Source organism: Bos javanicus, chromosome 3, assembly GCF_032452875.1.
Source record: "Bos javanicus breed banteng chromosome 3, ARS-OSU_banteng_1.0, whole genome shotgun sequence".
In the NCBI taxonomy this organism is placed as follows: Eukaryota; Metazoa; Chordata; class Mammalia; order Artiodactyla; family Bovidae; genus Bos; species Bos javanicus.
This window is the reverse complement of record NC_083870.1, coordinates 14,208,396-14,236,226: the sequence shown is the minus strand read 5'-3', so window position 1 is coordinate 14,236,226 and position 27,831 is coordinate 14,208,396. Positions and strand designations below refer to the sequence as shown.

The 27,831-nt window shown below is 45.7% G+C and overlaps 1 protein-coding gene across 1 annotated transcript; it reads left to right on the top strand.

The window, feature by feature from the left end:
• The first annotated feature begins 120 nt into the window (after positions 1-120).
• On the top strand, positions 121-27,831 carry PRCC (proline rich mitotic checkpoint control factor). The gene is made up of 7 exons (XM_061403210.1): positions 121-1,003; positions 16,831-16,878; positions 19,053-19,619; positions 21,845-21,940; positions 23,548-23,691; positions 25,655-25,720; positions 27,392-27,831. The coding sequence occupies exons 1-7, from the start codon at positions 533-535 to the stop codon at positions 27,476-27,478; spliced, it is 1,479 nt and encodes a 492-aa protein (XP_061259194.1). The 5' UTR covers positions 121-532; the 3' UTR covers positions 27,479-27,831.

Here is a 27,831-nt window from a genome sequence, read left to right as displayed (position 1 = left end):
CACCGCGGTGACCGATGGGGCTTGCAGTTATCTAGGAATTGTCAGGGGACCAAAAAAAAAAAAAAAAAAAAACCAACCAACAAACCCAAAACTACTCATCCCAGGAGTCCTAGTATCAGAGGCGGATTTAGCGCCCGTCTTTCTGCGGACCCGTCAATCCTTCCTCTGACTCCAACTCCCGCCGTGCCTTGCGCCGCGCTCCCTGCGGCGGAGAATGGTGCCGTGGCCAAAGTGTTCTCTGGGAGTTGTAGTTCTTATGTTAGTGAGGCGAGGAGGAGGCGGAGTGACTCGGCGGCCATTAGCTGTGTGTAGTTGCCCGGGACTAGGAGCTTAAGTGAAGAGGGAAGCCTTATTCGGTAGAAATCAACTATGGGCATGGGCTTCTGCCGGGGCTAGCCCTAGAGTACGGAGAAGGCGGGCTTTTTGGTTCCCCTCCCCGCCGAGTTGGGGGGGGCACACTAGGCCTCCGGACATCCCCGGTCTCAAGTAGGCCTCGTCTGCCGGCAAGGGCGCCCCAAAGGCGGGCGGCGCCATGTCGCTGGTTGCTTACGCCAGCAGCGATGAAAGTGAGCCGGATGAGGCTGAGCCGGAGCCGGAGGAGGAGGAGGAGGCGGCGGCCCCGACACCTGGGCCCACTTTAGGGGGCTTGTTCGCTTCTCTTCCCGCACCCAAGGGTCCGGCCTTGCTGCCTCCGCCCCCCCAGATGCTGGCCCCAGCCTTTCCCCCGCCGCTGTTGCTGCCCCCACCCACCGGCGACCCCCGGCTCCAGCCTCCTCCCCCCTTGCCCTTCGGCCTGGGAGGTTTCCCCCCACCTCCAGGCGTGAGCCCGGCTGAAGCGGCGGGAGTTGGGGAGGGGCTCGGATTGGGGCTGCCCTCGCCCCGAGGCCCTGGCCTCAGTCTGCCCCCCCCTATCGGCGGTGCCGGGCCCCCCCTGGGGCTTCCGAAGCCAAAGAAGAGGACAGAGCCGGTGAAGATTGCGGCGCCAGAGTTGCATAAAGGGGATGTGAGTATCCGGAGAGGGCACCCCCACTGTCCATTGGGTTTGGGCATGGGCTCAGCTGTGGGAGGGACTTGTGGAGGCTCGGAGACTCTCTCCTGTAAATGCATCCGTTGATTCCGGACCACTGGATCCCTGGTACTGTGCGATTAGTCCAGCTGAAGTTTGTCGGCTTGGGGAGTTAGGGTACTTGTCCTTGCGTGTTTCTCCAAACTGGACCCGCCCGCGGAAAGGCCTTATACCATCCCCTGACACTGACAGGGCCAGGCCCAGGAATCCTTGATTGCATTCCCTCTGTTGCATCTTCATCGAAGGTTCCCCCCGCCCCCCGCCCCCCCAAACCCCCGATGTACTTACAACAGCATAAAATATGGCATTAGAAGAGGTAACAGGAGACAATTCCTGAGCCCTTGGCCAACATTCAGAACTAATCTTTTGCTTTGCCTCTGAACTTAAAAGCATCAGGGTCTGAGCAGAAAGGATAGGGATCCTGGATTCTATTTTTGAGCGAAGTTAGGGAAGAAATTCAGTATTTATTGAGTACAGATTATTTGCCAGGCATTGACCCTTTCCTTGAATTGCCACAGAACTGTGAGAGATAACATTCTAATTTTTACAGATGAGAAACAGGTGTCCAATGTGTAAGATCTTACCTGGTGAAGGACAGAGTGAAGATGCAGAGTTTAGCTGAACTGCAGGCCTATGCTTCAGTTTCACCATTTACATATAGAAGAGGCAACCAAGCTTGTGTCGTTTTCTGAATGTTGGATCAGAAAAATTGAAGACCTTTTTTGGAGTGAGCACTTGGGAGATAGAAGAGACATCCTCAGATCAGATCAGATCAGATCAGTCACTCAGTCGTGTCCGACTCTTTGCGACCTCATGAATCACAGCCCGCCAGGCCTCCCTGTCCATTACCAACTCCCGGAGTTCACTCAGACTCACGTCCATCGAGTCAGTGATGCCATCCAGCCATCTCATCCTCTGCCTTCCCCTTCTCCTCCTGCCCCCAATCCCTCCCAGCATCAGAGTCTTTTCCAGTGAGTCAACTCTTCACATGAGGTGGCCAAAGTACTGGAGTTTCAGCTTGAGCATCATTCCTTCCAAAGAAATCCTAGGGCTGATCTCCTTGCAGTCCAAGGGACTCTCAAGAGTCTTCTCCAACACCACAGTTCAAAAGGATCAGGTCTTCGGCGCTCAGTCTTCTTCACAGTCCAACTCTCACATCCATACATGACCACAGGAAAAACCATAGCCTTGATTAGATGGACCTTTGTTGGCAAAGTAATGTCTCTGCTTTTGAATATGCTATCTAGGTTGGTCATAACTTTCCTTCCAAGGAGTAAGCGTCTTTTAATTTCATGGCTGCAGTCACCATCTGTAGTGATTTCGGAGCCCAGAAAAATAAAGTCTGACACTGTTTCCCCTGTTTCCCCATCTATTTCCCAAGAAGTGGTGGGACCGGATGCCATGATCTTCATTTTCTGAATGTTGAGCTTTAAGCCAACTTTTTCACTCTCCACTTTCACTTTCATCAAGAGGCTTTTGAGTTCCTCTTCACTTTCTGCCATAAGGGTGGTGTCATCTGCATATCTGAGGTTATTGATATTTCTCCCAGTAATCTTGATTCCAGTTTGTGTTTCTTCCAGCCCATCGTTTCTCATGATGTACTCTGCATATAAGTTAAATAAGCAGGATGACAATATACAGCCTTGATGTACTCCTTTTCCTATTTGGAACCAGTCTGTTGTTCCATGTCCAGTTCTAACTGTTGCTTCCTGACCTGCATACAAATTTCTCAAGAGGCAGATCAGGTGGTCTGGTATTCCCATCTCTTTCAGAATTTTCCACAGTTGATTGTGATCCACACAGTCAAAGGCTTTGGCATAGTCAATAAAGCAGAAATAGATGTTTTTTTGGAACTGTCTTGCTTTTTCTATGATCCAGCGGATGTTGGCAATTTGATCTCTGGTTCCTCTGCCTTTTCTAAAACCAGCTTGAACATCCTAGGGGCAGGTAATACTTTAGAGTTATCTGGAGTTCTTCCCATTCTTTCACTTCTAAAAGGTCAGTTGGTCCATGCCTTGCTCACCTCTGATAACCCTCAGAGGGAAGCTTATTTTCACCCTTGCTTTTTTTCAGACTTCCAAATCGGCCTGGAGGCTATTTCTGTTCTCTTCCCCACGGATGTCTGAATGTTCTCTCCCTCACCTCTTTCAAATCTGGGTTTAAAAGACAAGTTCCCAGTGAGGACTTGCTAGCCGACCTATTTCAGTTGTAACTTGTCACCCACTCCGCCCCACCCCACTTCTTTTATTTTTCTCCATAGCACCACCATCTAAGATACTTTATCACCATCTAGTTCAGTTCAGTTGCTCAGTCGTGTCCGACTCTTTGCAACCCCATGGTCTGCAGCATGCCAGGCTTCGCTGTCCATCACCAACTCCCAGAGCTTACTCAAACTCATGTCCATAGAGTTGGTGATGCCATCCAATCATCTCATCGTCTGTCATTGCCTTCTCCCACCTTCAATCTTTCCCAGCATCAGAGTTTTTTCAGATGAGTCAGTTCTTTGCATCAGGTGGCCAAAGTATTGGAGCTTCCACTTCATCATCAGTCCTTCCAATGCATATTCAGGACTGATCTCATTTAGGATTGACTGGTTGGATCTCCTTGCAGTCCACAGGATTGTCAAGAGTCTTCTTCAATGCCACAGTTCAAAAGCATCAATTCTTCGGCGCTCAGCTTTCTTTATAGTCCAACTCTCACATCCATACATGAGTACTGGGAAAACCATAGCTTTGACTAGACAAACTTTTGTTGCCAAAGTAATGTCTCTGCTTTTTAATATGCTGTCTAGGTTGGTCATATGGAGAAGGCAATGGCACCCCACTCCAGTACTCTTGCCTGGAAAATCCCATGGACGGAGAAGCCTGGTAGGCTGTGGTCCATGGGGTTGATAAGAGTCGGACATGACTGAGTGACTTCACTTTCACTTTTCACTTTCATGCATTGGAGAAGGAAATGGCAACCCACTCCAGTGTTCTTGCCTGGAGAATCCCAGGGACGGGGGAGGCTGGTGGGCTACCGTCTATGGGGTCGCACAGAGTCGGACACGACTGAAGCAACTTAGCAGCAGCAGCAGCAGCAGCAGATTGGTCATAACTTTTCTTCCAAGGAGCAAGTGTCTTTTAATTTCATGGCTGCAGTTACCATCTGCAGGGATTTTGGAGCCCAAGAAAATAAAGTCTCTCACTGTTTCCACTGTTTGCCCATCTATTTCCCATGAAATGATGGGACCAGATGCCATGATCTTAGTTTTCTCACTGTTGAGCTTTAAGTCAACTTTCTCACTCTGCTCTCACTTTCATCAAGAGGCTTTTTAGTTCCTCTTCACTTTCTGCCATAATGGTGGTGTCATCTGCATATTTGAGGTTATTGATATTTCTCCTGGCAATCTTTTTTTTTTTTTTCTTTCTTGGTTCTACTTGACCCAGTCTGCACAGTGGTACCGGAGACTAAGCTCAAGTAGGACCAAGAAAGGGCGCATGGATTCTCCCGGCAATCTTGATTCCAGCTTGTGCTTCCTCCAGCCCAGCGTTTCTTATGATGTACTCTGCATATAAGTTAAATAAGCAGGATGACAATACACAGCCTTGACGTACTCCTTTTCCTATTTGGAACCAGTCTGTTGTTCCATGTCCAGTTCTAACTGTTGCTTCCTGACCTGCATACAGGTTTCTCAAGAGGCAGGTCAGGTGGTCTGGTATTTCCGTCTCTTTCAGAATTTTCCACAGTTTGTTGTGATCCACACAGTCAAAGGCTTTGGCATAGTCAATAAAGCAGAAGTAGATGTTTTTCTGGAACTCTCTTGCTTTTTCGATGATCCAGGGGATGTTGGCAATTTGATCTCTGGTTCCTCTGCCTTTTCTAAATCCAGCTTGCATGTCTGGAATTCACAGTTCACATACTATTGAAGCCTGGCTTGGAGGATTTTGAGCATTACCTTGCTGTGTATGAGATGACATACTGACCGTCTCACATGCTGTTTATTTTATTAGCCTCTCTCTTTTGCTAGTATACAAGCTCCATGAAGACAGGGCTTATTGTTTATTTTTTTCACTGCTGAATTCCTAGTGGTTAAAGCAATGCCTGGCACATACTGAGTACTATCTAAATATTTTGGGTGAATGAATTCAAATGAATATGGATTCTTTATGGAAGGTATTTCCAGAATCTCTCTTACTACCTTGTTCCAAACTTTTTCCAAATCATTTCCCCCTTCTTTTTTACCCAAGTCTGTTATTTCTAAGTCTAGGGTTCCAAAAAGCCTTCTTTTGCTCCATTGGAACTTAAGTTTGCTCTTGATTTAACCTGGAACAAAGGAAAGTTCCTAAGACAGAGGAAAATAGGTTCATTTTGGGGGGCATTCTGTTTTCACAGTTTTCTTCCCAAATTTCCTTTCCGCCTAATTGCTATATATGGGGGAAGATGGCACTTGGAGCCAGCTCGCTTCCCTCCACAGTGACAGTTGAAAGACTCGTTTTTAGGTCCTCAGAGGTAGCATCAGGAAAAGTTGCTGGTAGAGACTGTAGAATCTTCCATTTAGGCCGGCTGAAGTGGTGGAAAATTCTGAGGACTTTTAACTATCCCTCCTTTGTAAGTATAATTTGCTAAATTCCTGAGATAAATTGTGAGATGGATAATTAGAATAAAACCAAATCCTAGCCCTTAACTGGTTCAGTTTCCCATTTTTGTTCTGTACAAGTTAGTGTTTTGTTTTCTGAACATGTAATTCCTGGGAAAGGTAGCCTAAGAAAGTTCTAAGGTGAATAGGTAAGGGCGACCTTAGCCTTTGAAATATCTGTGGGTCTAAGGTCCTGTGGCTCTAAGCTCTGTGTCCTGTGCTTATTGGGCTTTCAGTAAACATCTGAGTGAATGAATTCAGTTCAGTTCAGTTCAGTTCAGTCGCTCAGTCATGTCTGACTCTTTGCGACCCCATGAATCGCAGCATTCCAGGCCTCCCTGCCCATCACCAACTCCCGGAGTTCACTCAGACTCACGTCCATCGAGTCAGTGATGCCATCCAGCCATCTCATCCTCTGCCTTCCCCTTCTCCTCCTGCCCCCAATCCCTCCCAGCATCAGAGTCTTTTCCAATGAGTCAGCTCTTCGCATGAGGTGGCCAAAGTACTGGAGTTTCAGCTTGAGCATCATTCCTTCCAAAGAAATCCCAGGGCTGATCTCCTTCAGAATGGACTGGTTGGATCTCCTCACAGTCCAAGGGACTCTCAAGAGTCTTCTCCAACACCACAGTTCAAAAGCATCAATTCTTCGGCGCTCAGCTTTCTTCACAGTCCAACTCTCACATCCATACATGACCACTGGAAAAACCCTAGCCTTGACTAGATGGACCTTTGTTGGCAAAGTAATGTCTCTGCTTTTCAAGTGAATGAATTAGGTTTCCTTAAATAATTTTCCTTTAGATTTGGTGCTGAAGTAGGGTCAATTAACTCTGAACTCTGGTTCATTCCTTCATTCACTGTTGAGCTGATTCTCTGTGCCAGGAGCTGAGTACAGTAGTGAGCATGATAGACCCTATTGTAAAAGGAGCTGATGGTCTATGTGGGGGGAGACAGGCAAGGTCAAATCAGGAGGACCATGATAGAGCTGGTGCCACGGGACCTCTCCTTTGGGGCACTAATCAACTTTAGAGGTTGGGGAGGCTTTCAGGAGATGATGTCTACACTTTAGAGATATGACAAGTGAGCAGAAGGTAGCCAGAGAAAGGGGTGATGAAGAGGAGGACATCAGGCAGAGGGAACGGAATGTACAAAAGCCCAGAGATGAGAGAATGCAAACACTTTGCGGGGAGCTTTAGCAAGGCACCATGGCTGCAGTGCGTGGTGGGCAGGGGTAGTGATGAGAGCAGAGGCTAGAGAGAAAGAGATTGAGGCCAGATGATAATGGGCCTTGGATACGATGCCAAGGCCCTTGTACATAATTCTAGGGTAGTGAAAAGCCCTTAAGTCTGAGCAAGAACCCTCTGATCACAGGGTGCCAAAAGATCTGGAGGGAGCAAGACTGGTAGAGACAGTGTGAGACAAGGGAGTGGTGGGGATGGAGAGGATTGGAGGTTCCAGGTCTTTTTTGGAGGGAGAAGTGGTAAGACCAGGGAATTGATTGGATGTCGTGGGTGAAGGCAGAGAAGGCAATGGCACCCCACTCCAGTACTCTTGCCTGGAAAATCTCATGGATGGAGGAGCCTGGTAGGCTGTGGTCCATGGGGTCGCTAAGAGTCAGACACGACTGAGCGACTTCACTTTCACTTTTCACTTTCATGCATAGGAATAGGAAATGACAACCCACTCCAGTGTTCTTGCCTGGAGAATCCCAGGGACGGGGAGCCTGGTGGGCTGCCGTCTATGGGGTCGCACAGAGTCGGACACAACTGAAGCGACTTAGCAGTAGCAGCGTGGGTGAAGGAGAGGGGTCAAGGCTGACCTTTTGGCCCAGGCAGCTGGGAGGGTAGTGGTGCTATTTATTTGGGGAATACAAAGGTAGAGCAGGTTGGGGATTAGTTAGATTTAATTGGTTACAAGTATCAGAAACTGCTCCAAGCTAGCATAAGTAGAAAACATCATAAATATACTGAGGTACCCTGGAAAGGGCCTGGAATCAGGAGTTGGAGATCTGTCAGGGACCCACACAGCTTCTGTTTGCACCTTTAATTCATTCTTCTTTGTCTGCAGACCAGTTTCCTCCACTTCTTAACTTTTGTTGCGGACGAAAGATGGCCACCTATACCTCCTTAGTTTTTCATTCCTTCCTTTTAGTGATTGGCCCAGACTGAACTATAGTTTTAGTTCTGGTCTGGTTTTCTGGGAGAGAGACTATGATTGGTTTGATTTGAGTTAGCTCATCGATCAGCCACAGTCAGGGAACACAGGAAATTCTCTCTCCATGTACGTTTCAATATCAAATTCAGTCAGCTTTTGACTTAATGTGAGTCAAAAATTAGGAGTGATCTATAAAATGGGGAATCATCATTCCTTTTCCCTTCTTACTGTTCTTTTTCTGAACAGTTGTTAAGAAAATCAGCCCGCTGATTTTGTGGGCTTAGGAGATGCAGACTTCTAAAATTAGGATACCAAAAAAGCAAAATTAGAGGAATACGTTTGCTCTAAGGGTTTTCTGTCATGTAATGTGCCTTCCAACACAAATAGAAATTTCCGAGTTACTTGGATTAGTGTTAGGTGTCCTTTCAAATTGCTTACCCAGGTAGTGAAGGATTTGAAGCTGTGAAATTGAAATTTCACTGATTTTGGTTACTTCTGTTAAGAGTTGACTGCGGTGAATTTAACTAGGATTTAGCCCTAGATAGAAAGGGAAAGACGAATGCACCAACATCTGTGGGTCACCTGTGCAGTGTCTGACACTGTGCTGGGCACATCAGTGACTCTCTAAGTTAAGCCTTACCCCTGGTTTACAGGTGAGGATATAGGAATTTAGAGAACAGAGCTAAAATCACATAGTTTGAGAGGAGCAGAAGTCGTATTTGCTCCTAGGTATGTTGTGTTCCTTTCTATCATCAGTTCAGTTCAGTCACTCAGTCGTGTCCGACTCTTTGCGACCCCATGAATTGCAGCACGCCAGGCCTCCCTGTCCATCACCAACTCCCGGAGTTCACTCAGACTCATGTCCATCGAGTCGGTGATGCCATCCAGCCATCTCATCCTCTGTCGTCCTCTTCTCCTCCTGCCCCCAATCCCTCCCAGCATCAGGGTCTTTTCCAATGGGTCAACTCTTTGCATGAGGTGGCCAAAGTATTGGAGTTTCAACCTCAGCATCAGTCCTTCCAATGAACACCCAGGACTGATCTCCTTTAGGATGGACTGGTTGGATCTCCTTGCAGTCCAAGGGACTCTCAAGAGTCTTCTCCAACACCACAGTTCAAAAGCATTAATTCTTCGGCACTCAGCCTTCTTCACAGTCCAACTCTCACATCCATACGTGACCACTGGAAAAACCCTAGCCTTGACTAGATGGACCTTTGTTGGCAAAGTAATGTCTTTGCTTTTTAATGTGCTGTCTAGGTTGGTCACAACTTTCCTTCCAAGGAGTAAGCGTCTTTTAATTTCATGGCTGCAATCACCATCTGCAGTGATTTTGGAGCCCCCAAAAATAAAATCAGCCACTGTTTCCACTGTTTCCCCATCTATTTCCCATGAAGGGATGGGACCAGATGCCATGATCTTAGTTTTCTGAATGTTGAGCTTTAAGCCAACTTTTTCACTCTCCTCTTTTACTTTCAACAAGAGGTTTTTTAGTTCCTCTTCACTTTCTGCCATAAGGGTGGTGTCATCTGCGTATCTGAGGTTATTGATATTTCTCCCGGCAATCTTGATTCCAGCTTGTGCTTCTTCCAGCCCAGCATTTCTCATGATGTACTCTGCATATAAGTTAAATAAGCAGGGTGACAATATACAGCCTTGATGTACTCCTTTTCCTATTTGGAACCAGTCTGTTGTTCCATGTCCAGTTCTAACTGTTGCTTCCTGACCTGCATATAGGTTTCTCAAGAGGCAAATCAGGTGGTCTGGTATTCCCATCTCTTTCGGAATTTTCCACAGTTCATTTGTGATCTACATGGTCAAAGGCTTTGGCATAGTCAGTAAAACAGAAATAGATGTTTTTCTGGAACTCTTCTTGCTTTTTCCATGATCCAGCGGATGTTGGCAATTTGGTCTCTGGTTTCTCTGCCTCTTCTAAAACCAGCTTGAACATCTGGAAGTTTATGGTTCACGTACTGCTGAAGCCTGGCTTGGAGAATTTTGAGCATTACTTTACTAGTGTGTGAGATGAGTGCAATTGTGTGGTAGTTTGAGCATTCTTTGGCATTGCCTTTCTTTGGGATTGGAATGAAAACTGACCTTTTCCAGTCCTGTGGCCACTGCTGAGTTTTCCACATTTTCTATCATAGTTCCTACCAAAAGATAGAAGAGTCTTGAGCAACCAGAACTAGGAAAATGGTACTATGAGGAGTGCAAAAGTGGAAGCGAAAATGATGCCCTAACTGAACGGGCAGATGTAAGAACATATTTGAGACCAAAGGGGAAAACCGTTGATGAATGTAGCTAATTGGGATAATAGCAGAGAGGAGTGTGTAAGTGATTAGAGTTTGGAGCCTGGGGGTTGGTGGTGGGGCGGTGGTCTGTGCTTGGGCTCAGATTTCCTTCTTGGCCTCTGGCCCTGGCAACTAGTGATTGCTTTTTGGAAAGGGAGTCTGTCAGAACCAGAGCCTGGGAGATAAGAGGGAGCTGCCATGGGGAGTGAGCAGATCCCGCTGGGCCTGGCCTAATGGGAAATGTCTGTTTCCGTTCTTGCTCAGCAGTCTCGGGCGGTGTGTGTCTTGTCACTCTTGGCAGCTGGAACAGAGAGGACAGTGGTGGCCACTGAGGCGCAGGCTCTTAGGAGGCCAAAAAGAAATGCAGCACTTCCTTCTTAAGAGACACGGCCAGTTTGTGTCTCGAAAACCTGGGAATGCCTTTTCTGGCCCAGCCTACTTCTTCCAGCCCTGGGGGCTCCTGTATCTCTAGCATCATCATCCTCTCTGGGTCAGATGACACAGACCCACTTAGATCGCCTTTCGCTGGTCTTCAGCACTCTAGGAGTTGACCTTTTAATATAGTCCTGTGGAGGACAGTTTGGTGGGTTCTCAAAAAGTTAATTAGAAGGATCCAGCAGTTTCATTCCTAGGTGAAAATAATTGAAAACAGGACTCAAACAAATACTTGTATGCTACTTTCACTTTTCATTTTCATGCATTGGAGAAGGAAATGGCAACCCACTCCAGTGTTCTTGCCTGGACAATCCCAGGGATGGGGGAGCCTGGTGGGCTGCCGGCTATGGGGTCGCACAGAGTCGGATACGACTGGAGCGACTTAGCAGCAGCAGCAGTGTTCATAGCAGCCCTGTTCACAGTAGCCAAAAGGTTGGCAATAACCCACATTTTCAGCAACAGATGAGTGGATACACAAAGAGTGGTATATACATACAGTGGAATATTACTCAACCTTAAAAAGGAATGCAGTTCTGATACATGTTACAATATGGATGGACTTTGCAGACATGCTCAGTAAGATAAGCTCGACACAAAAGGACACATTATATGATTCCATTTGTATGAGGTACCTAGAGTAGGCAAATGAAGAGATTGAAAGTAGTATAGAGGTTACTGGGGAATGGGGAATTATTGTTAATAGGTACAGAGTTACTGTTTGGGATGAGGAGAAGTTCTGGAGATAGATAGTGGTGATGGTTATACAATATTATGAATGTGCTTAATGCTACTGAATTGTATGTTTATAAATGGTTAAAATGATACATTTTATGTTATATATGCTTTACCATGATAAAGGGGAAAAAAACCCCAGTGTGGTCATGTACCTTTCACCATCAAGGAAGTTCTCGTTGTGTCTAAATTAAATACTGTGCTTAGGCTGATCCTGTTGCCTCCAATTGGTTCCTGATAGAAGCTGAATTAATTTTCCTTTTAAATTCTCTAAGAGAGCCCCTGACCCCATGACTGGTAGATATATGGCACATCTTGGATTACTCATCTCCTCCTTTATAGTACTCTGAACTGAAATTTATTTTTGTGTGTGAGGTATTTGGATAATTCCTTGCTGAGCTTTCTTTGGTTTCCTGTTTTCATCCAAGCCCACACATGCCCGTAAGTCCTTTGAGTGGCCTCTCAGCCTCTTTCCCATAATGAACCAGTGAGTTCCATGTTTCCAGCCTCTTTGGTTGGCTAAAGTTAACTCAGAGGGCGAGTGGTTCTCATTCTGCTTCCCTGCTCTCCCAAGGGCCCTGGACTTCCTCTGTGGCCCAGGTGTGGTACTGAATGTCTCAGAGCCCTGTTAGTCAGCTTTAAGAGGTAAAGATTTATTTCTGCCCCTCTCTCAAAGATGAATAGTCTTAAGAAGGGCTTAGGGGTTCAGCACATTTTTTGAGGGTCTTAGTGTTCTGTTTTAGGGAGTCCTATTTGTGCCCATCATGAGATGATTTATAATGGGGCTCAGTAGATTAGTACAAGATGTTCAAAGAGAGAAGGATGATTGTGAGTAACCGTAGCAGTCCTCTAAATCCGGAATTAATAAGGTGTTCTTAAAATCTTTGTACAGTTTTTCGTGTGTGTGCTTTTAAGCTTTAAACTTAGGTTGACAGTATAATGGAAACAGTCTGTGACATTTAAGGAAAAATTGAATTTTCTTCCCCCAGCTGATCTGGCCTTCAATTCTATTAGCCATAGGACAGTTTGCCTACAATTTCAGAGTAGCCACTTTTTGTTTGTCACAGATCTGAAAAATAAAAATATGCTTGTATGGTTTTATGAATGTAATCGTCTTAAACTTGATAACATTTTCTTTTCAGATTGTTTCCATTGGACATATTGCCTAAGATGTTAAAGTTTAAACATGCCTGGGGGACTTCATGACAGCCTTGTGTACCCCACAGTAAGGTGGTTCTGTGTGGTCTGCTGAAAAGGAGAAAGTCATCATAGTCAAAAAACAAGGGAAGGAGGAGTGAGGGGAAAAAAAAGAAAAGGGAAATGGTCAGTAAACTCTGAGGCAGTGGAGTTTGGAACAGAGAGAAAAGGTCAAAAATGCTTGGGTGTTTGGGGCTTAAGGCTTTTCTTGGATTGTGTTTGACCTCGTGGCAGACCAGAGAGAATAATAATTCTTGAATTCTGTTAAAAAATTTTAGTTAGTATACATTTTTTGCATTTTCACGGATCAGTTCAGTTCAGTCGCTTAGTCGTGTCTGACTCTGCAACTCCATGGACTGCAGCACGCCAGGTTTCCCTATCTATCACCAACTCCTGGAGCTTGCTCAAACTCATGTCCATCAAGTCAGTGATGCCATCCAACCATCTCATCCTCTGTCATCCCCTTCTCCTGCCTTCAATCTTTCCCAGCATCAGGGTCTTTTCTAAGGAGTCATTTCTTTGCATCAGGTGGCCAAAGTATTGGAGCTTTAGCTTCAGCATCAGTTCTTCCAATGAATATTCTGGACTGATTTCCTTTAGGATGAACTGGTTGGATCTCCTTGCAGTCAAAGGAACTCTTTTAAGAGTCTTTTCCAACACCATAGTTCAAAAGCATCAATTCTTCGGCACTCAGCTTTCTTTATGGTCCAGTTCTCACATCCATACATGACTACTAGAAAAACCATAGCTTTGACTAGGCAGACCTTTATCAGCAAAGTAATGTCTCTGCTTTCTAAAATGCTGTCTAGGTTGGTCATAGCTTTTCTTCCAAGGAGCAAGCGTCTTCTCATTTTCATGGCTGCAGTCACCATCTGCAGGGATTTTGGAGCCCAAGAAAATAAAGTCTCTCACTGTTTCCATTGTTTCCCCATCTGTTTGCCTTGAAGTGATGGGACTGGATGCCACGATCTTAGGTTTTTGAATTGAGTTTTAAGCCAACTTTTTCAGTCTCCACTTTAGTTCCGCTTCGCTTTCTGCCATAAGGATGGTGTCATGTGCATATCTGAGGTTATTGATATTTCTTCCTGCAGTCTTGATTCTAGCTTGAGCTTCACCCAGCCCAGGATTTTGCATGATGTACTCTGCATATAAGTTAAACAAGCAGGGTGACAATATACAATCTTGTCGTACTCATTTTCCAACCTCATTTTCCGTTGTTCCATGTCCAGTTCTAATTTGCTTCTTGACCTACATACAGATTTCTCAAGAGGCAGGTAAGGTGGTCTGGTATTCCCATCTCTTTAAGAAGTTTCCACAGTTTGTTGTGACCCACACAGTCAAAGGCTTTGGTGTAGTCAGTAAAGCAGAAGTAGATGTTTTTCTGGAACTCTCTTGCTTTTTTGATGATCCAGTGGATGTTGGCAGTTTGATCTCTGGTTCCTCTACCTTTTCTAAATCCAGCTTGAACATCTGGAAGTTCTCGATTCACGTACTGTTGAAGCCTCACTTGGTTGAGCATTACTTTGCTAGCGTGTGAGATGAGTGCAGTTGTGCAGTAGTTTGAACATTCTTTGGCCTTGCCTTTCTTTGAGATTGGAATGAAAACTGACCTTTTCCAGTCCTGTGGCCACTGCTGAGTTTTCCAAATTTGCTGGCATATTGAATACACTTTAACAGCATCATCTTTTAGGATTTGAAATAGCTCAACTGGAATTCCATCACCTCCACTAGCTTTGTTCCTAGTGATCCTTCCTAAGGCCCACTTGACTGCGCATTCCAGGATGTCTGGTTCTAGGTGAGTGATCACACCATGATAGTTATCTGAGTCATGAAGATCTTTTTTATATAGTTCTTCTGTGTATTCTTGCCACCTCTTCTTAATATTTTCTGTTTCCGTTAGGTCCATACCATTTCTGTCCTTTATTGTGCCCATTTTTGCATGAAATGTTCCCTTGGTATCTGTAATTTTCTTGAAGAGATCTCTAGTCATTCCCGTTCTATTGCTTTCCTCTATTTCTTTGCATTGATCACCAAGAAAGCTTTATCTCTCTCCTTGCTATTCTTTGGAACTCTGCATTCAAATGGGTATATCTTTCCTTTTCTCTTTTGTCTTTTGCTTCTTTCCTTTTCTCAGCTATTTGTAAGGCCTCCTCAGACAACCATTTTGCTTTTTGTATTTCTTTTTCTTGGGAATGGTCTTGATCACTGCCTCCTATACAATGTCATGAACCTCCATCCATAGTTCTTCTGGCACTCTGTCTATCAGATCTAATCCCTTGAGTCTATTTGTCACTTCCTCTGTATAATCATAAGGGATTTGATTTAGGTCATACCTGAATGGTCCAGTGGTTTTCCTTACTTTTTTCAATTTAAGTCTGAATTTGGCAATAAGGAGTTCATGATCTGAGCCACAGTCAGCTCCCCGTCTTGTTTTTGCTGTCTGTATAGAGCTTCTCCATCTTTGGCTGCAAAGAATATAATCAATCTGATTTCGGTGTTGACCATCTGGTGATGTCCATGTGTAGAGTCTTCTCTTGTGTTGTCGGAAGAGGGTGTTTGCTATGACCAGAATGTTCTCTTGGCAAAACTTTGTTAGCCTTTGGCCTGCTTCATTTTGTACTCCAAGGCCAAATTTGCCTGTTACTCCAGCTGTCTCTTGACTTCCTACTTTTGCATTCCAGTGCCCCATAATGAAAAGGACTTCTTTTTTGGGTGTTAGTTCTAGTAAGGCAAGTATATATGCACATGAAAAATGCAGGATTTACAGAGCAAGCACAGATGAATCGTTGTTAGCCTGATGCCACCCCAGACAATAAATAACACAGGGACACAGTGAGGAGAGCAAGGTGAGCTGCTTTAGGAAGACTTCAGAGTTTCAGGTCAGGAGGAGCAGAGTGCACACTGACAGGAGAGTGAGAGGTGGCAGTCATCCAGGACCCTGCAGGAGGAGTGACAAGGTGGGGGACTTCCATGGAAGAAGTACACGTGGAGGCTTGGCCGGTTCTTTGAGGAGATTTTGGAGTCACAGTTGATGCCCTTATCCTTAACTGCTTTTATTACAATTATTTGGGTACTTGTCTTTCTTCTTACTGGACTCAAGTTTCTTGAGGGCTGGTACTTTTTCCATGTCTTGGTATATAAGAAACTCTTTGAAGCACAGTGGAGAAAGTAGTCCAGGCTGTGCCTCTGGAAATCAGTGGGCCAGGACTCCGCCTGCTGCAAGTCCTGTCCTGCTGCCTGAGTGGATGAATAGCATCGTAGTATATGTAGCCCAGCCACAGGACACCAGTTGGAGCCGTGTCTATAGTGCCTGGCACAGTGTCTTGCATACAGTAGGTTCTGAGTAATGATGACCAAAAGGTCCTTGTAGCAGATGAATCCTGTGGGGAACTTGTGACATATGAGGTTCAGTTGAAAAAAATAGGCAGAGAATTTTACTTGTTTAAAATCTTGGGGATGGAAAGGATCTTAGATTTCTGCCTAATCACCTTTATTTACAGGTGCCCCAAACCAGGGTCTTAACAACAAATGCAAAACTTTTAAAGTTCTCAGTTTAGATATTAATTTTTTAAAATAAAATGTTACAGCTCGTTTTTCATATGCCTTGCATCTTTCTGATAGTTGAAGATGGCTGAGGAGCTGATGTTGAACTAAAAGTTTGGCCATTTTTCAGTGTGAGAGCTTGTTTTAGAAACAATCCTGATGAATCAGAGGGATAACACAGAGGGACCTCCCTTCTTGCCCCAAATTCTCACAGTCATCATTTACTTGCCTTCTTCCTGGACGTGAACGACTCTGTCTGGCATACTTAAACAATAGATCATACTTGGAGAGGAATGGATTTCTCCAATGGCTTTGACCTTTAATGTCTCATAGAAGAGTAGTTAACACACCACTTAATCCCATAGGAGTGCCCCGGCCCTGTGGTTATGTAGTCTATATAAGTGGTTTTAGAAGTGAAGCTGAGATTGGGTGAGATTGTGGGCCAAATGCCATTTATCTTCTAGTGGACAGATTTATAGGAAGAAGAATGGGTATAGCTTTTTCTTTCCACCAAAGACTGAATGAGAGGAAGTAGTCTTAATTTAAAGGACAAAATTGATGCAAAAGGCTCTGGAACAGGTCTGGGGGTTTGAGAATGAGTGACCAGGGGAGGTCAATGCCTGCCTCATTCTCTGAAGCTGTTTGGCTGGTCCTGGGAGATACATCCCTCACACAGAGGAAGGGCCCAGACAAGATGATAGCCACTGTTGTCCAGGCCTTTATTTCTGCTTCATTTAAGGTGAGTGCTTTCCCTATTGTCCTTAAACAGCGAGGCCTTACTTTGTTTCTTTTTCTCTTAGTCAGATTCTGAGGAAGATGAACCCACAAAGAAGAAAACTGTCCTTCAGGTAAGCTTTGTGACAGAAGCCATTTCTTCCCATATTGCTTCCTGGAAGATGGGAAGTTTCCAAATCAAGCTTGAGCAAATGCAGATATTGATACCGAGGACTGCCTATTTGAGTGTAGTTTTGTTTTCCAGGTAACATCAGACCTTGTGCTTTTCTCCCCTCCCCTCACTGTTCACTGACTTTAGTGTGCTGGCGTCGCCTCTCCTAGAGGACAGGCGTGGTAGGGAGATGAATTGGAACTCAGTTTGATTTATTACATTTCAGGTAAAAGGATTATTTACGAACAGTAGAATAAATGGATTGGTCAAAATAGTGTTATGGGACATCTGAACTTTAAAATTATCCCTCTTCTCCCAGTCTTATTTTTAACCTGGAAAAGAAACTTAAATAGTACCAAGTGCTATACCAGTGTTTAACTGATTTTATCCTCTTAATAGTACCTAAATCAGAGTGTTACTGTCATTCCTGTATTGTATATGAGGAGAATGAGACCTTGAGGAACTTGCCCAGGGTCAGACAACTCATGGGGACAGAGCTGAGGTCAGGCTGAGGCGGTCTGACTGTTGAGTCCATGCTCTTGCCTGCAGCCTTCAGCCGCTGCTTTGTCATAAAGACCAGAAGTCCTTAACCAGACAGTGCTGGGAGATGCTCACACTGCCATTTCCTGTTTCCCCTGTCCCAGGGCCTCTATTCTGCCTCCCAGGAATTTCTTCCTATTCAGCTCCACACTCAGTGATTTACACGCCCTCTGACCTCATGTCAATTGTATGTCTCAGGAAGAGCAAAAGCGGCTCTTGCTTTGTAAGGTCGTTGTCTCCTAATTCAGTACGTGATCCTGAGGTTGCCCCTTCCCTGAGTCTGTTAAGGCGTCATATCCCATGTTGGGAGGTCCTGGAAGGACAAATTCACATGGAAGTTAGATAACTGATGAGAGTGATGCCGTGTCCATGTCTGTAGTGGGATACGGAGGAAGAATCATGAAAGACACTCACTTGCTGAGACTGAATGAAGCCAGTTGTCGCCTGTTGTCAGAATGGCTTCCTGGAGGAAGTGAACTGGCAACTAAAGAGGTGGAGGACTCTGGCTCAGAACGCACTCTAGGAGTAAAGAGCAGCCTTCCAGACGGTAGGAAGAGATGCATGCATAGAGAACCTCTGAGCTGATGAGGCAGAGTGTGGACCAACCACTGCAGAGGGATGTAGCCATGATCCCAGATGTGGCTGAGAAGTCACACGCTTCGAAGGGAGCCTGAAGGATGTATGTGCTCCATCTTCCATCTCAGTCTGGTTTTTATGAGCCTGAGCCTTTGGCGTCTGCCAGGATAGAATGACCTAAGTCTGTGAACACAGACAGCAGGGAGAAGAGCCCATTTTCTGGGTGAACAGTTCTGCCTGGACTGCTTGATTCAGAAGCCCTAGTTTACTCACTCTGGGCATTTCTTGGCCGAGAGTGCTGAAGTACATGGTTACTCCAGGACAGTGACACAGTGTCCATAAGTGACACCAACTCCATCTCCTTTTTCAAACCAGTGCCTCCCTCAGCCCTACAGGTAGGCCAGCTGGCCTTGTTTTACATAAAGCAGAATCCGAAAGATTCTTAGGAGTAACAGCAACTCTGGATGGACTGAGCCAGTTAGCTTACAAATTGATAAGTTAAATGCTTGACTCTGGCATAAACAAGCTGGATATACCACATCTCTAGGGCTTTCCTTGGGCAGGGAGGGAACTTTGGGCGGGATGTATGAATGTCTTTTTAGGACAGAGCCTTGCTATTGACTTTGAGTGGCAATCCAAAGGAAGCAGGGAGTTGCCATGCTTAAGAGGAACCTTCAAGATACTGAGAGATGTTCATTGATAAGCTGGAGAGAGCCCTGGGCTTTTGGAGAAGAAAGACAATGTATTTACTAAATGTATCATATTAGCAAAAAAAAAAAAAAAAATCAGGAAAGGTTTTGTGATAGAGGAGCTGGGAGAAGTGGACAGTAGAAGGGCCTGAGGTAGGAGGAGTCCAGTCACTTTGGATGACCTTAGTGGGCAAAGGTCAGACAGAACAGGGCTGGTAAGATTTTAGGCTGGAGCATGTAACTGTAATGCTTGTTCTTAATGTCAGTAGCATGTATCATAACACCTCACTTGCCACCTTTCTTCCCTCCTTACCCAAACTTGGGTCACCAGGGATCCAGTGAGGGGGCTGGCTTGTCCGCCTTGCTTCCCCAGCCTAAAAACCTGACTGTGAAAGAGACTAACAGGTTGCTCCTGCCCCATGCCTTCTCCCGGAAACCCTCGGATGGCTCCTCTGACACTAAGCCCTCCAGGCAAGCTTCTAAGACCAAGTCCTCTTCTCTTGCCCCCGTTGTGGGCACCACAACCACCACTCCGTCGCCCTCAGCTATCAAGGCTGCCGCCAAGAGTGCTGCCCTGCAGGTGACAAAGCAGATCACGCAGGAGGAGGACGACAGTGATGAGGAAGTAGCCCCTGAGAACTTTTTCTCCCTCCCTGAGAAGGCCGAGCCGCCTGGAGTTGAGCCATACCCTTACCCCGTTCCCACTGTCCCCGAAGAGCTGCCTCCAGGCACAGAACCAGAGCCGGCCTTCCAGGACGATGCAGCCAATGCCCCCTTGGAATTCAAGATGGCAGCAGGCTCAAGTGGGGCCCCTTGGATGCCTAAGCCTGGGGATGACTACAGCTACAATCAGTTTTCCACATATGGCGATGCCAATGCCGCTGGTGCTTACTATCAGGTGGGTAAGCGGCAGGGAGGGCAGGCCACGGAATGTTGGAGTTTGGCAGTCCGGCAGAGTTTTGAGCCTGTGATCGGCCTCTCTGGCATCACTTTGGCTGAATTAATGAGTCTTCTGGTGTCTTGGATTTCCTTATCGGGTCTCAAAACATTATGCCTTTATGCTGAACCATACTGATCTAAAATTGCCGAAGTCTCGAAGCCTGACAGGTTGAACCACACAATTAATCCCTTTATTCTGAACACAAAATGTCATTGTAGGAGCTGATGAGAGGTATAGGGAGAAAGTGGAAGAAGAGCAGTCTCTAATCCTAGAGATCCCGGGTAACTTCTGCACACGTGGGTGAGGAGGATGTGAGAGCTTTGGCATAGACGCCTAGATAGCAGTGAGTCCAAGGAGAGTTCTGGAGGTGGGGAGTGCTGAGAACATAGCAAGTGGGGAGGGAGAGGAGGAAGTCTGGAGAGTTGAATGCAAAGGGAATAGGAGAATGGTGAGAGGCCTTGACTGAGACATGAGAAGTCAAAGGACTAACATCAGTCTCTGGAGAGAAGACACTGGGGGACCATAGTTTAGGCAGAGATAGGAAGTGGGGTTTAGATTTTGAATCTCAAGCTGTGTGAGTTGGGGCAAATTACTTATCTGCCCCTCTGAATCTCAGATTTCTCAGCTCTAAGATGGGGAGAATGATAGAACTTCAGGGTTGCTACAAGGGTTATACTGGTAACATAGCAAATGCTCAGTAAATGGTTATGAGAAATTTTATTCAAATGTTATGTGGAAGAGCTGTTTAAATTGTTCTCCAGGGCTTCAGAGGGTGAGAATATAATGAGGCCAGGTTGTGAGTAGTTTAAGACAGACTTCCAGTGGTCAGAGCTTGCTTAGATGGAGAGGGCTCGCAGGAGTCCGGGGACTCACAGCCATGGTGGTTGTTGATCAGAGGCAGCTGTGGCTGGGCAGCCTAAGGAAGTTTTCCTGCTAGTGTGTGATGGTTTCAAGACTTCAGTGATTCTCTGAGTGGTCATTGTTACTCTTATCTACAATCTAGGCCTACGTAAGGACCCATGGTAGGTGGACTTTGAGGGCTCTCTGTTCTGATCAAAGACTTTGAAAACTATTTGCCATTAAGCCTTGCTGTGTCCTGTAGACTGACCAGGGACAGTGTGTCTCCCCTCAGTGTTGTTGGAAGGAGGAAGATGAATGTTTTGACCTCATTAGCAAAGAAAGAGAAAAATGTAAGAAACCACTAGTTTATATCCAGCCAATGAATAACAGTTGGGATTTTGTATGCAGTTACAGATACCATGAAGGCAGTCAGTGCAAATTAAAGCACTCTAATTACTCTAGGGGGCCCTTCAATTTAAATGTATGTTTTTTGTCAATACTTTAAATGAAAATTAATGCTTTAATTATTCTGTTTTTTAATGTATTATTTTGATTTAATATTAAACCTTATTTTTCATGTATAAAATGAATGTTCTTAGAGGAGCATTTCTTGGAGTTTTGGGCAAAAGTGGAAGAATTAGGAAAAAGTGCAGGCAGGGAGGAAATAGTTTCTCAGCCCTGCAGTTGCCTGAGTTGGCCACAGTAGGGGCCTTGCCCTTGCCTTCACCCCTGTTCCTCTACGGTCCACAGCAACATCTGGCCAGCTCACCTCTAAAGGGGCGTCATCAATTCCTGAACTGAAAATCTGGTAATGCAAACCTGGTTTGTTCCCAGTTTTGTCAATTCCATACCACCCTTATGGTGGTTTATTTTTATCAGAGATCTGCAACCTCCCTGCCTGCTAGGGGAGGGAGTCCCCCGTGCCCAGGGCTGCTAGATCCAACGAGGAGCAGGAAGCATGCCTCATGCCTTCTCCTCTCTGCTCACACTGGAGCGTCCTGGGGTCTTCTGAGCAGGAGGAGCCCGGCTGAGGCACGGTAGAGGTCAGCAGTAGGAGTCATGCTGGGGAAGCAGCTAAGGGAGCAGGCTGTGAATTGAAGCAGGAGAGAATGTCTTTATTTCTTGTATCTCTTCCCTAGAAAAAAAATCCATCTGTCTGGATGGTGTAGATCAGAAAAAACTCTGGTTCTTGAGTTGTAGGGTAGGTCCTTAGGATCTGTGCTTTGGCTGGTCCGCTTGAGGGGTCTGTGGTGTGGGTATCACCACTGCCTCTTGGATGAGGTTTTCTCCGTTCTCTGCACTGTGCCCTCAGCTGGTGTGTTTTCTCTCCTCCTTGACTACAGGATTATTACAGTGGTGGCTACTATCCCGCACAGGACCCGGCTCTGGTCCCCCCCCAGGAAATTGCCCCAGATGCGTCCTTCATTGATGACGAAGCAGTAAGTTAATAAAGCCAAAGTGACCATCTTTGACCCCTAGACACCAGGTTTCAAGTCTGAAGCTAAAGGAAATTCTTTTTTTTAAAAAAAAGCAAAAAAGCTGTATTCATTTGGGATTCGGTTTGAACATATAACTGAGAAACTTCAGGTAATAATGGCATATGTAAGGGAGGTTAACTTTTTCCTTTATAAAAGAAGGCTAGAGGTAGGCAGGCCAAGGCTGGTATGGCAGCTTCAAAAAGTTGTCAAGATCCAGCCCCCTTCGATAAAATAAGAATGTAGCTAAGGCCACTGCCATCATTATTGCACACCAGGCAGCAGAGTGGAAACAGAAAGTCACCTCCCCCTTTAGGAGACTTCCTGAAAGTTCCTGAGAATACTTTTCCTTCTATCTTACTGACTAGAACCTGTCATATGGCCGTATTTAGTTGCAAGAGAACGCAGTAGTCTTTTCATTGGGTGGTACTATGCCCAGCCAAAATGTTGGGTTCAATCATACTGACAGAGACGGGGAGAGTGAATTTTGGGGAGGGAACAGCAGCCACAGTAAATAACCTTGTGTTTCACATCACTGTATTATTCCCTATTGCTGAGCCTCTCCCCAACTCGGCACAAGGGAAGATAAAAACCTCGTGTTCTGCGACCGTCCAGGCATGTTCAGGAGATAAAGTATTCCATCTGTAGGGAGGCCGCAGCCTACCAGGAGTGGGTTGGAGAAATAGGGGATGCAAGGTCTTATAAAAATAACATTCTCCTCACCTTTTCACAGAAACTTTGTAAACTTCTGCCTGTGGTTCGTCCTGTGTTCGTCCACTTTCCTGTGTATGTCCTCCTTGACAAGTTCAGTAGTTAGGCCCTTTTTGTTCTAAGCCTAGGAGGCAGCAGGGAACTTATCCAGTGGCAAAAGTCAGCTCCTTATGGGTAGAGAGAGGCCTTGCTGATGCTCAGACCACAACCTAGGCTTCACTGCAGATTTCCAAGTGTTCTTGAATTTAATTCCTCTTCACCTACACTCCTCAGCACATCTTCTGGTGACTTAACAGTGTGATACTTTTTCTTTCTTTCGGAGGAAGGGGAAAGAGTAGCAGTCTCCTGGAAATTTTGCCAGGCTCTTTTTTGAGGCTTCCTCTCTCTCCACCTCGAATTGCCTTCTCCTCTAATGTCTAATCTGGTGTGTGGTCTGCTGATTTGGTGATACTGAACCAATGAGAAAGAACAGACATGTTAAAAGAACTGATTTTTAGAAGAGAAATCCTAGGATTGTTTTTGTACCTTTAATTCTTAATTTGAAAATAGTGTGCAGTTCTTTTAGGCATATACAATTTATACACAATTTGAGTAAAATTCATACCAGTGAATCTCTGCACTCACGTTTGGGAATACATTTTGGCCTTCTTTTTCCTGAGGCCAGGAGAGCTTGTGAGAAGTAGCCTTTCACCTGTCAGCTTGGTAGGTGGCATGGTGAAAGGACATACTGCACAGAGAGAATTAAGGGTGCAGTGGAATTGGGGAGCCCCAAAATCATTCCATGAACTCTGGGTCCTTGGTGACATCTCCTGATCCCCTACCCAGACCCTCGACTCCTGAATTTCTCCCCCCTTTTCCAGTTTAAGCGGCTGCAGGGCAAAAGGAACCGAGGGAGGGAGGAGATCAACTTTGTGGAGATCAAAGGTGACGACCAGCTCAGTGGGGCCCAGCAGTGGATGACCAAGTCATTGACAGAAGAGAAAACCATGAAATCATTCAGCAAAGTAAGTGGGAAAGAAAGGTCTACTGGGTGGCCCCCTTGGGAGTCCCCAAAGCAGAATCTGACCCCTCACCTCATTGTTACTGTCCCTACACCTTTAGCAAACACGTGTTCCCCTTGGTACTGGAGTGTACACCAAGCCTCCCAGACACAGCTTCTACTTTCCAGAATTTTGCAGCACTTCGCTCTCTATCTATATGGTAGTCTGGTTGCTGAGACTGGACGGCTGGAGCCATTTCCTGTCCTGCAGTTGGGAAGGTCTCAGTATGTGTGGCTCCTTCCTGCTGTCCTACCCCCTTCCAGCCTGTTAAGTTGGGATCTGGTGCAGCACGTCATTGAGGTGTGGGCACAACAGAGCCTCCGAAGTCCTGGGGTCCTGGGTTCTGAGTGTGCATCCCCTTCTCTCCCCTTTCTTTCTCTTATTTATTGAACCCAGCTGTGGTCTTTGCAGATGCTTTATTTCTCACAGTTCCCACACCACTCTCCTACCTTCTCAGTGCTAGTTTTCTTCAGTCAGTATGATGAACATCTCTTCACCTACTAGCTGAGTACAGCAAATGTGGACATTGATGAGCCTGCCACAGCGGGGAAGATGTGGGGGAGCCTGGATTCTAGCCCAGCACCAGCAAGGCCAAGGTCGGGCATTTTATGCCCTTCTCCCCCCATTTTCTTTGCTTTGTTTTTTGGCCACAGATGGCCATCTGAGCCCCAGCCATTTGTTTTAACTGAGTGCTGGCGGTCATACAGGACAGAGCAAAGGATTGTGGTTAGATCAGCATAGATCCATCACTGTTTACCGGAAAAGCCACTTAGGAGAGCATGCTCCACTAACTGGGTGGAGAGGCATCCTCACATAGTAACAGCTGCTGTTGGTGCTCACTGTGAACCAGGAATGGAGCTGGACGATTTATGTTTGTCATCTTTAACCGTCATATTAAATGACATTAAACAGCATCAGAGAATTGGAGTCTGCTGTTTTCCCAGGTTTAAGTCTTTTATTATTTTCCCCACTATCTCATTGTGTTGAGTTATATTTTAAAAAAAGAAGAGAAGGATGCAGTTCCTGTCCTTGACATGTTTAGAGTGTAGTTGAGAAAAAGAGTTTTAAGGACACTTGAGTATAAATGATTATGGTGCAAATTGATTACGTAAGTGCCGAGGAGGCTCCAGAGAGGAGTTTTGGGAGTTGGGTGGGGCTGATTGGGAAGCTTCTAGTCTGAGACTAGCACTGGCAGAGGACAGGAAAACCGCAGAGTGAAAGCCCAGACCAATACAGACTCTGACAGTAAATCATTTGCATCACAGTTGGGGTAGGGGTTCAGCGCAGTTATGGGTGAAGGCTGAGAATTGGAGAGGCGTGGTGATTGTGAAAACCTAATTCCAGGGAAGCTGCTTGTTGGTACTTACTAGAATGAGGGAGTAGGGTTTCAGCCCAAGGTGATGGATGGGAGAGAGCTTAGTAAGCAGCAGGCAGGAGATAGGCTAGACATCTGGCCTGACTGGGGAGAAGTGGACAGAGATGAAGGGGCCCTTAAGGGCAGAGGAGGTGGCGGGAGGTAAGAAGGGAGGGAGATCTCCTGGACCTTTGAACTGCTTTAGATGGACTGCAGGCGGTAAAGCTGGTGTCAGCTGTCCACTGTGGGCAGAGCCCCATTCTTGGTGCTGAGGGTGGTGGGTTACCAAAGATACAGAAGACAGCCCTGACCGCAAAGTATTTCCAGTCTAATGAGGATATTGGCAGACTCTTGTAGGCAAGTATTCTGAGCTTGAGATTTTTGCATAATAACTTTAGTAAAAATAACTATCTTGTAAGTATACAGACTTAAAAACTGCTCCAAGATGACTTCTTCCCCCTAGGATTTGGGCTGTGTAGTTTTTTTCTTAATACCCGTCCTTGTTGCATTGGGGCAAGTGAGAAACTTCCACTTTTCTTTCAATGTGTTAATGATTGTTCTCTTCCCTTACAGAAGAAAGGTGAGCAGCCAACAGGCCAGCAGCGGCGGAAACACCAGATTACGTACCTGATTCATCAGGTGAGAGGCCTGAGGGCCCTGGCCTGCTAGGCAGGATCCCTGTAAACCTGGGGATTTGAAGGCTGAGATCTTGGCTGGAAGCCTGTCAGACAACCTGCTTCCAGCGGGCACCCTCCGCAGTTCTCCACATGGCCACTAGGTGGGGATGTGTCCTTCAGAATTATCCTACTCTGCCTCAGGCTCACTTCATGTAAGACTCAAGTACAGGTGCTTGGAATAAACTGTAAATGAACATTCAGGTATTTAAAACATAAGAGAGGGGGTGAAATGGTTTCTTATAAGGTTCTTTTAAATACAAGTTCATCTGATAATTTAAAAAACGAAAGAAAAATTGGTTCAGAGACTTTTAGCAGAACATACACCTCATGAGGAGGTAAGGTTGGTTTTGTGTTCTTCATTTCTGTGGCAGGAAACATCAGTGCAAGTAATTCAGATTTACAGATAATCTAAAAATATCTTTTGGAATTGGAATATTTCTTGGTATTTATTTGATAGGACCTGGCAGCTTTCAAATATTTATTGTGTCATTAAATATTTTTTTGAGATCTAGTGTACTAAATGCTGTAAAAAGTACAGAAGGAGTGAGACTCTTTCCTGGTCATTTTCAGATAGTGTATATGCTGGTTGGCGATTTCAGTGCCAGAACTTGCATTCATTGTTCTTACCATATTTTCACCTTCTTTTTCATTGACTCCTTTGTACCCTTACCCTATCTTGTTATTTGTAGGGAAAGAATTTAAGGGTAGTGTCTTTAAATTTTTTGTTTTTATTTTTAAATTATTTTTTGCTTGCTGTTCCCCTGTAGCGTCTTTTTTAAAATCTGAACTCTCAGCACCCTACTCCACCCAGGGGAGTAGGTGGGGGTGGGGTTGAGGAGCCCCTCTTCTAGGGTGGCATTTGTACATTCCCAGAATGCAGTCTCGAGCTAGGAGCTGCCACAGTCAGGAGGGGAATGCATCAATTCTTGTACCTTCCAGTCAGTTTTTCAGCTTCAATTTGTGCTCTAAAGTGGTGTGAATTTCTCGGGTGCCATATATACTGTATTCAACACAACAGCGACACAGCGGCTCCAGACTAAGTTACTGTTGGTAGGTGTCCTATTTGGACCTGTCCAGGTCTTCAACGCTGTCTTCCCCCATGTGGCTTGTTAGGTATCCAAGGCAGCGGATTGTGTTCCTTTCAGACGCCAAATTCAAGTTCTCATTTGTCCATTTCCCATTTGAGCATTTCCGTTTTAAATCTAGCTGAGGAAGGACCAGCATTCTTTTTTTAATATTTATTTATGTATTTGACTACAACAGGCCTTCGTTGCGTATGCAGGGTTTAGTTGTGGCATGCAGCTTCTTGGTTGCAGCATGTGGTGTCTAGTTCCTTGACCAGGGATTGAACTCTGGCCTCCTGCATTGAGAGCATGGAGTCTTAGCCACTGGACCACCAGGGAAGTCCCAGGACCAGCATTCTTGAAATTCTGCTTGAACCCTATTCCTTTGCTTTCTGAGGGTCCTCCCCTTCTGCTTGAATAAGAAAATTAAATCCTTCAAGGGATTTACTTTTTCCTCATAATTGTTTTGATGGCAGAAAGACTTTAAACTGGGAAGCACACAGAGGCAAGAGAAGCTCGTTTCTTAGAGCCTTGGTGTGACTCTCCCCTTCCCCCTCTCCCTTGCACAGGCTAAGGAGCGGGAGCTGGAGCTGAAGAACACCTGGTCGGAGAACAAGCTCAGCCGCCGGCAGACCCAAGCCAAATACGGATTCTAGGGCTCTGGACCTGACTGCCTCTGGATCTCCTGCAGCCCAGCTGGCTCGGCCCCCAGCTTCATCTCTGGGACCCCAGCTGATCCGAGCCCAGGATCTCTTTCCCTGAGGACCCAGCCCTCGCCTCTGCGAGAATGAACATATTTGATAGATTTTTCTTAACAAAAGTTAGAAAATTCAGCTCCTTTCTGTCTTGGAGCTAGCAAAGACTCAAGTGATGCCTCAGAAGAGGCTCTGAGTTCTTGGATGGGAGTTTTGCTCCCTGTTGGGTGTGATGATATCCCCCCCTCCCTCCATCTTTTTTTTTTTTTTAAAACCAGGGATGTCTGTTGAAATAAAATATTCAGTCCAACAGA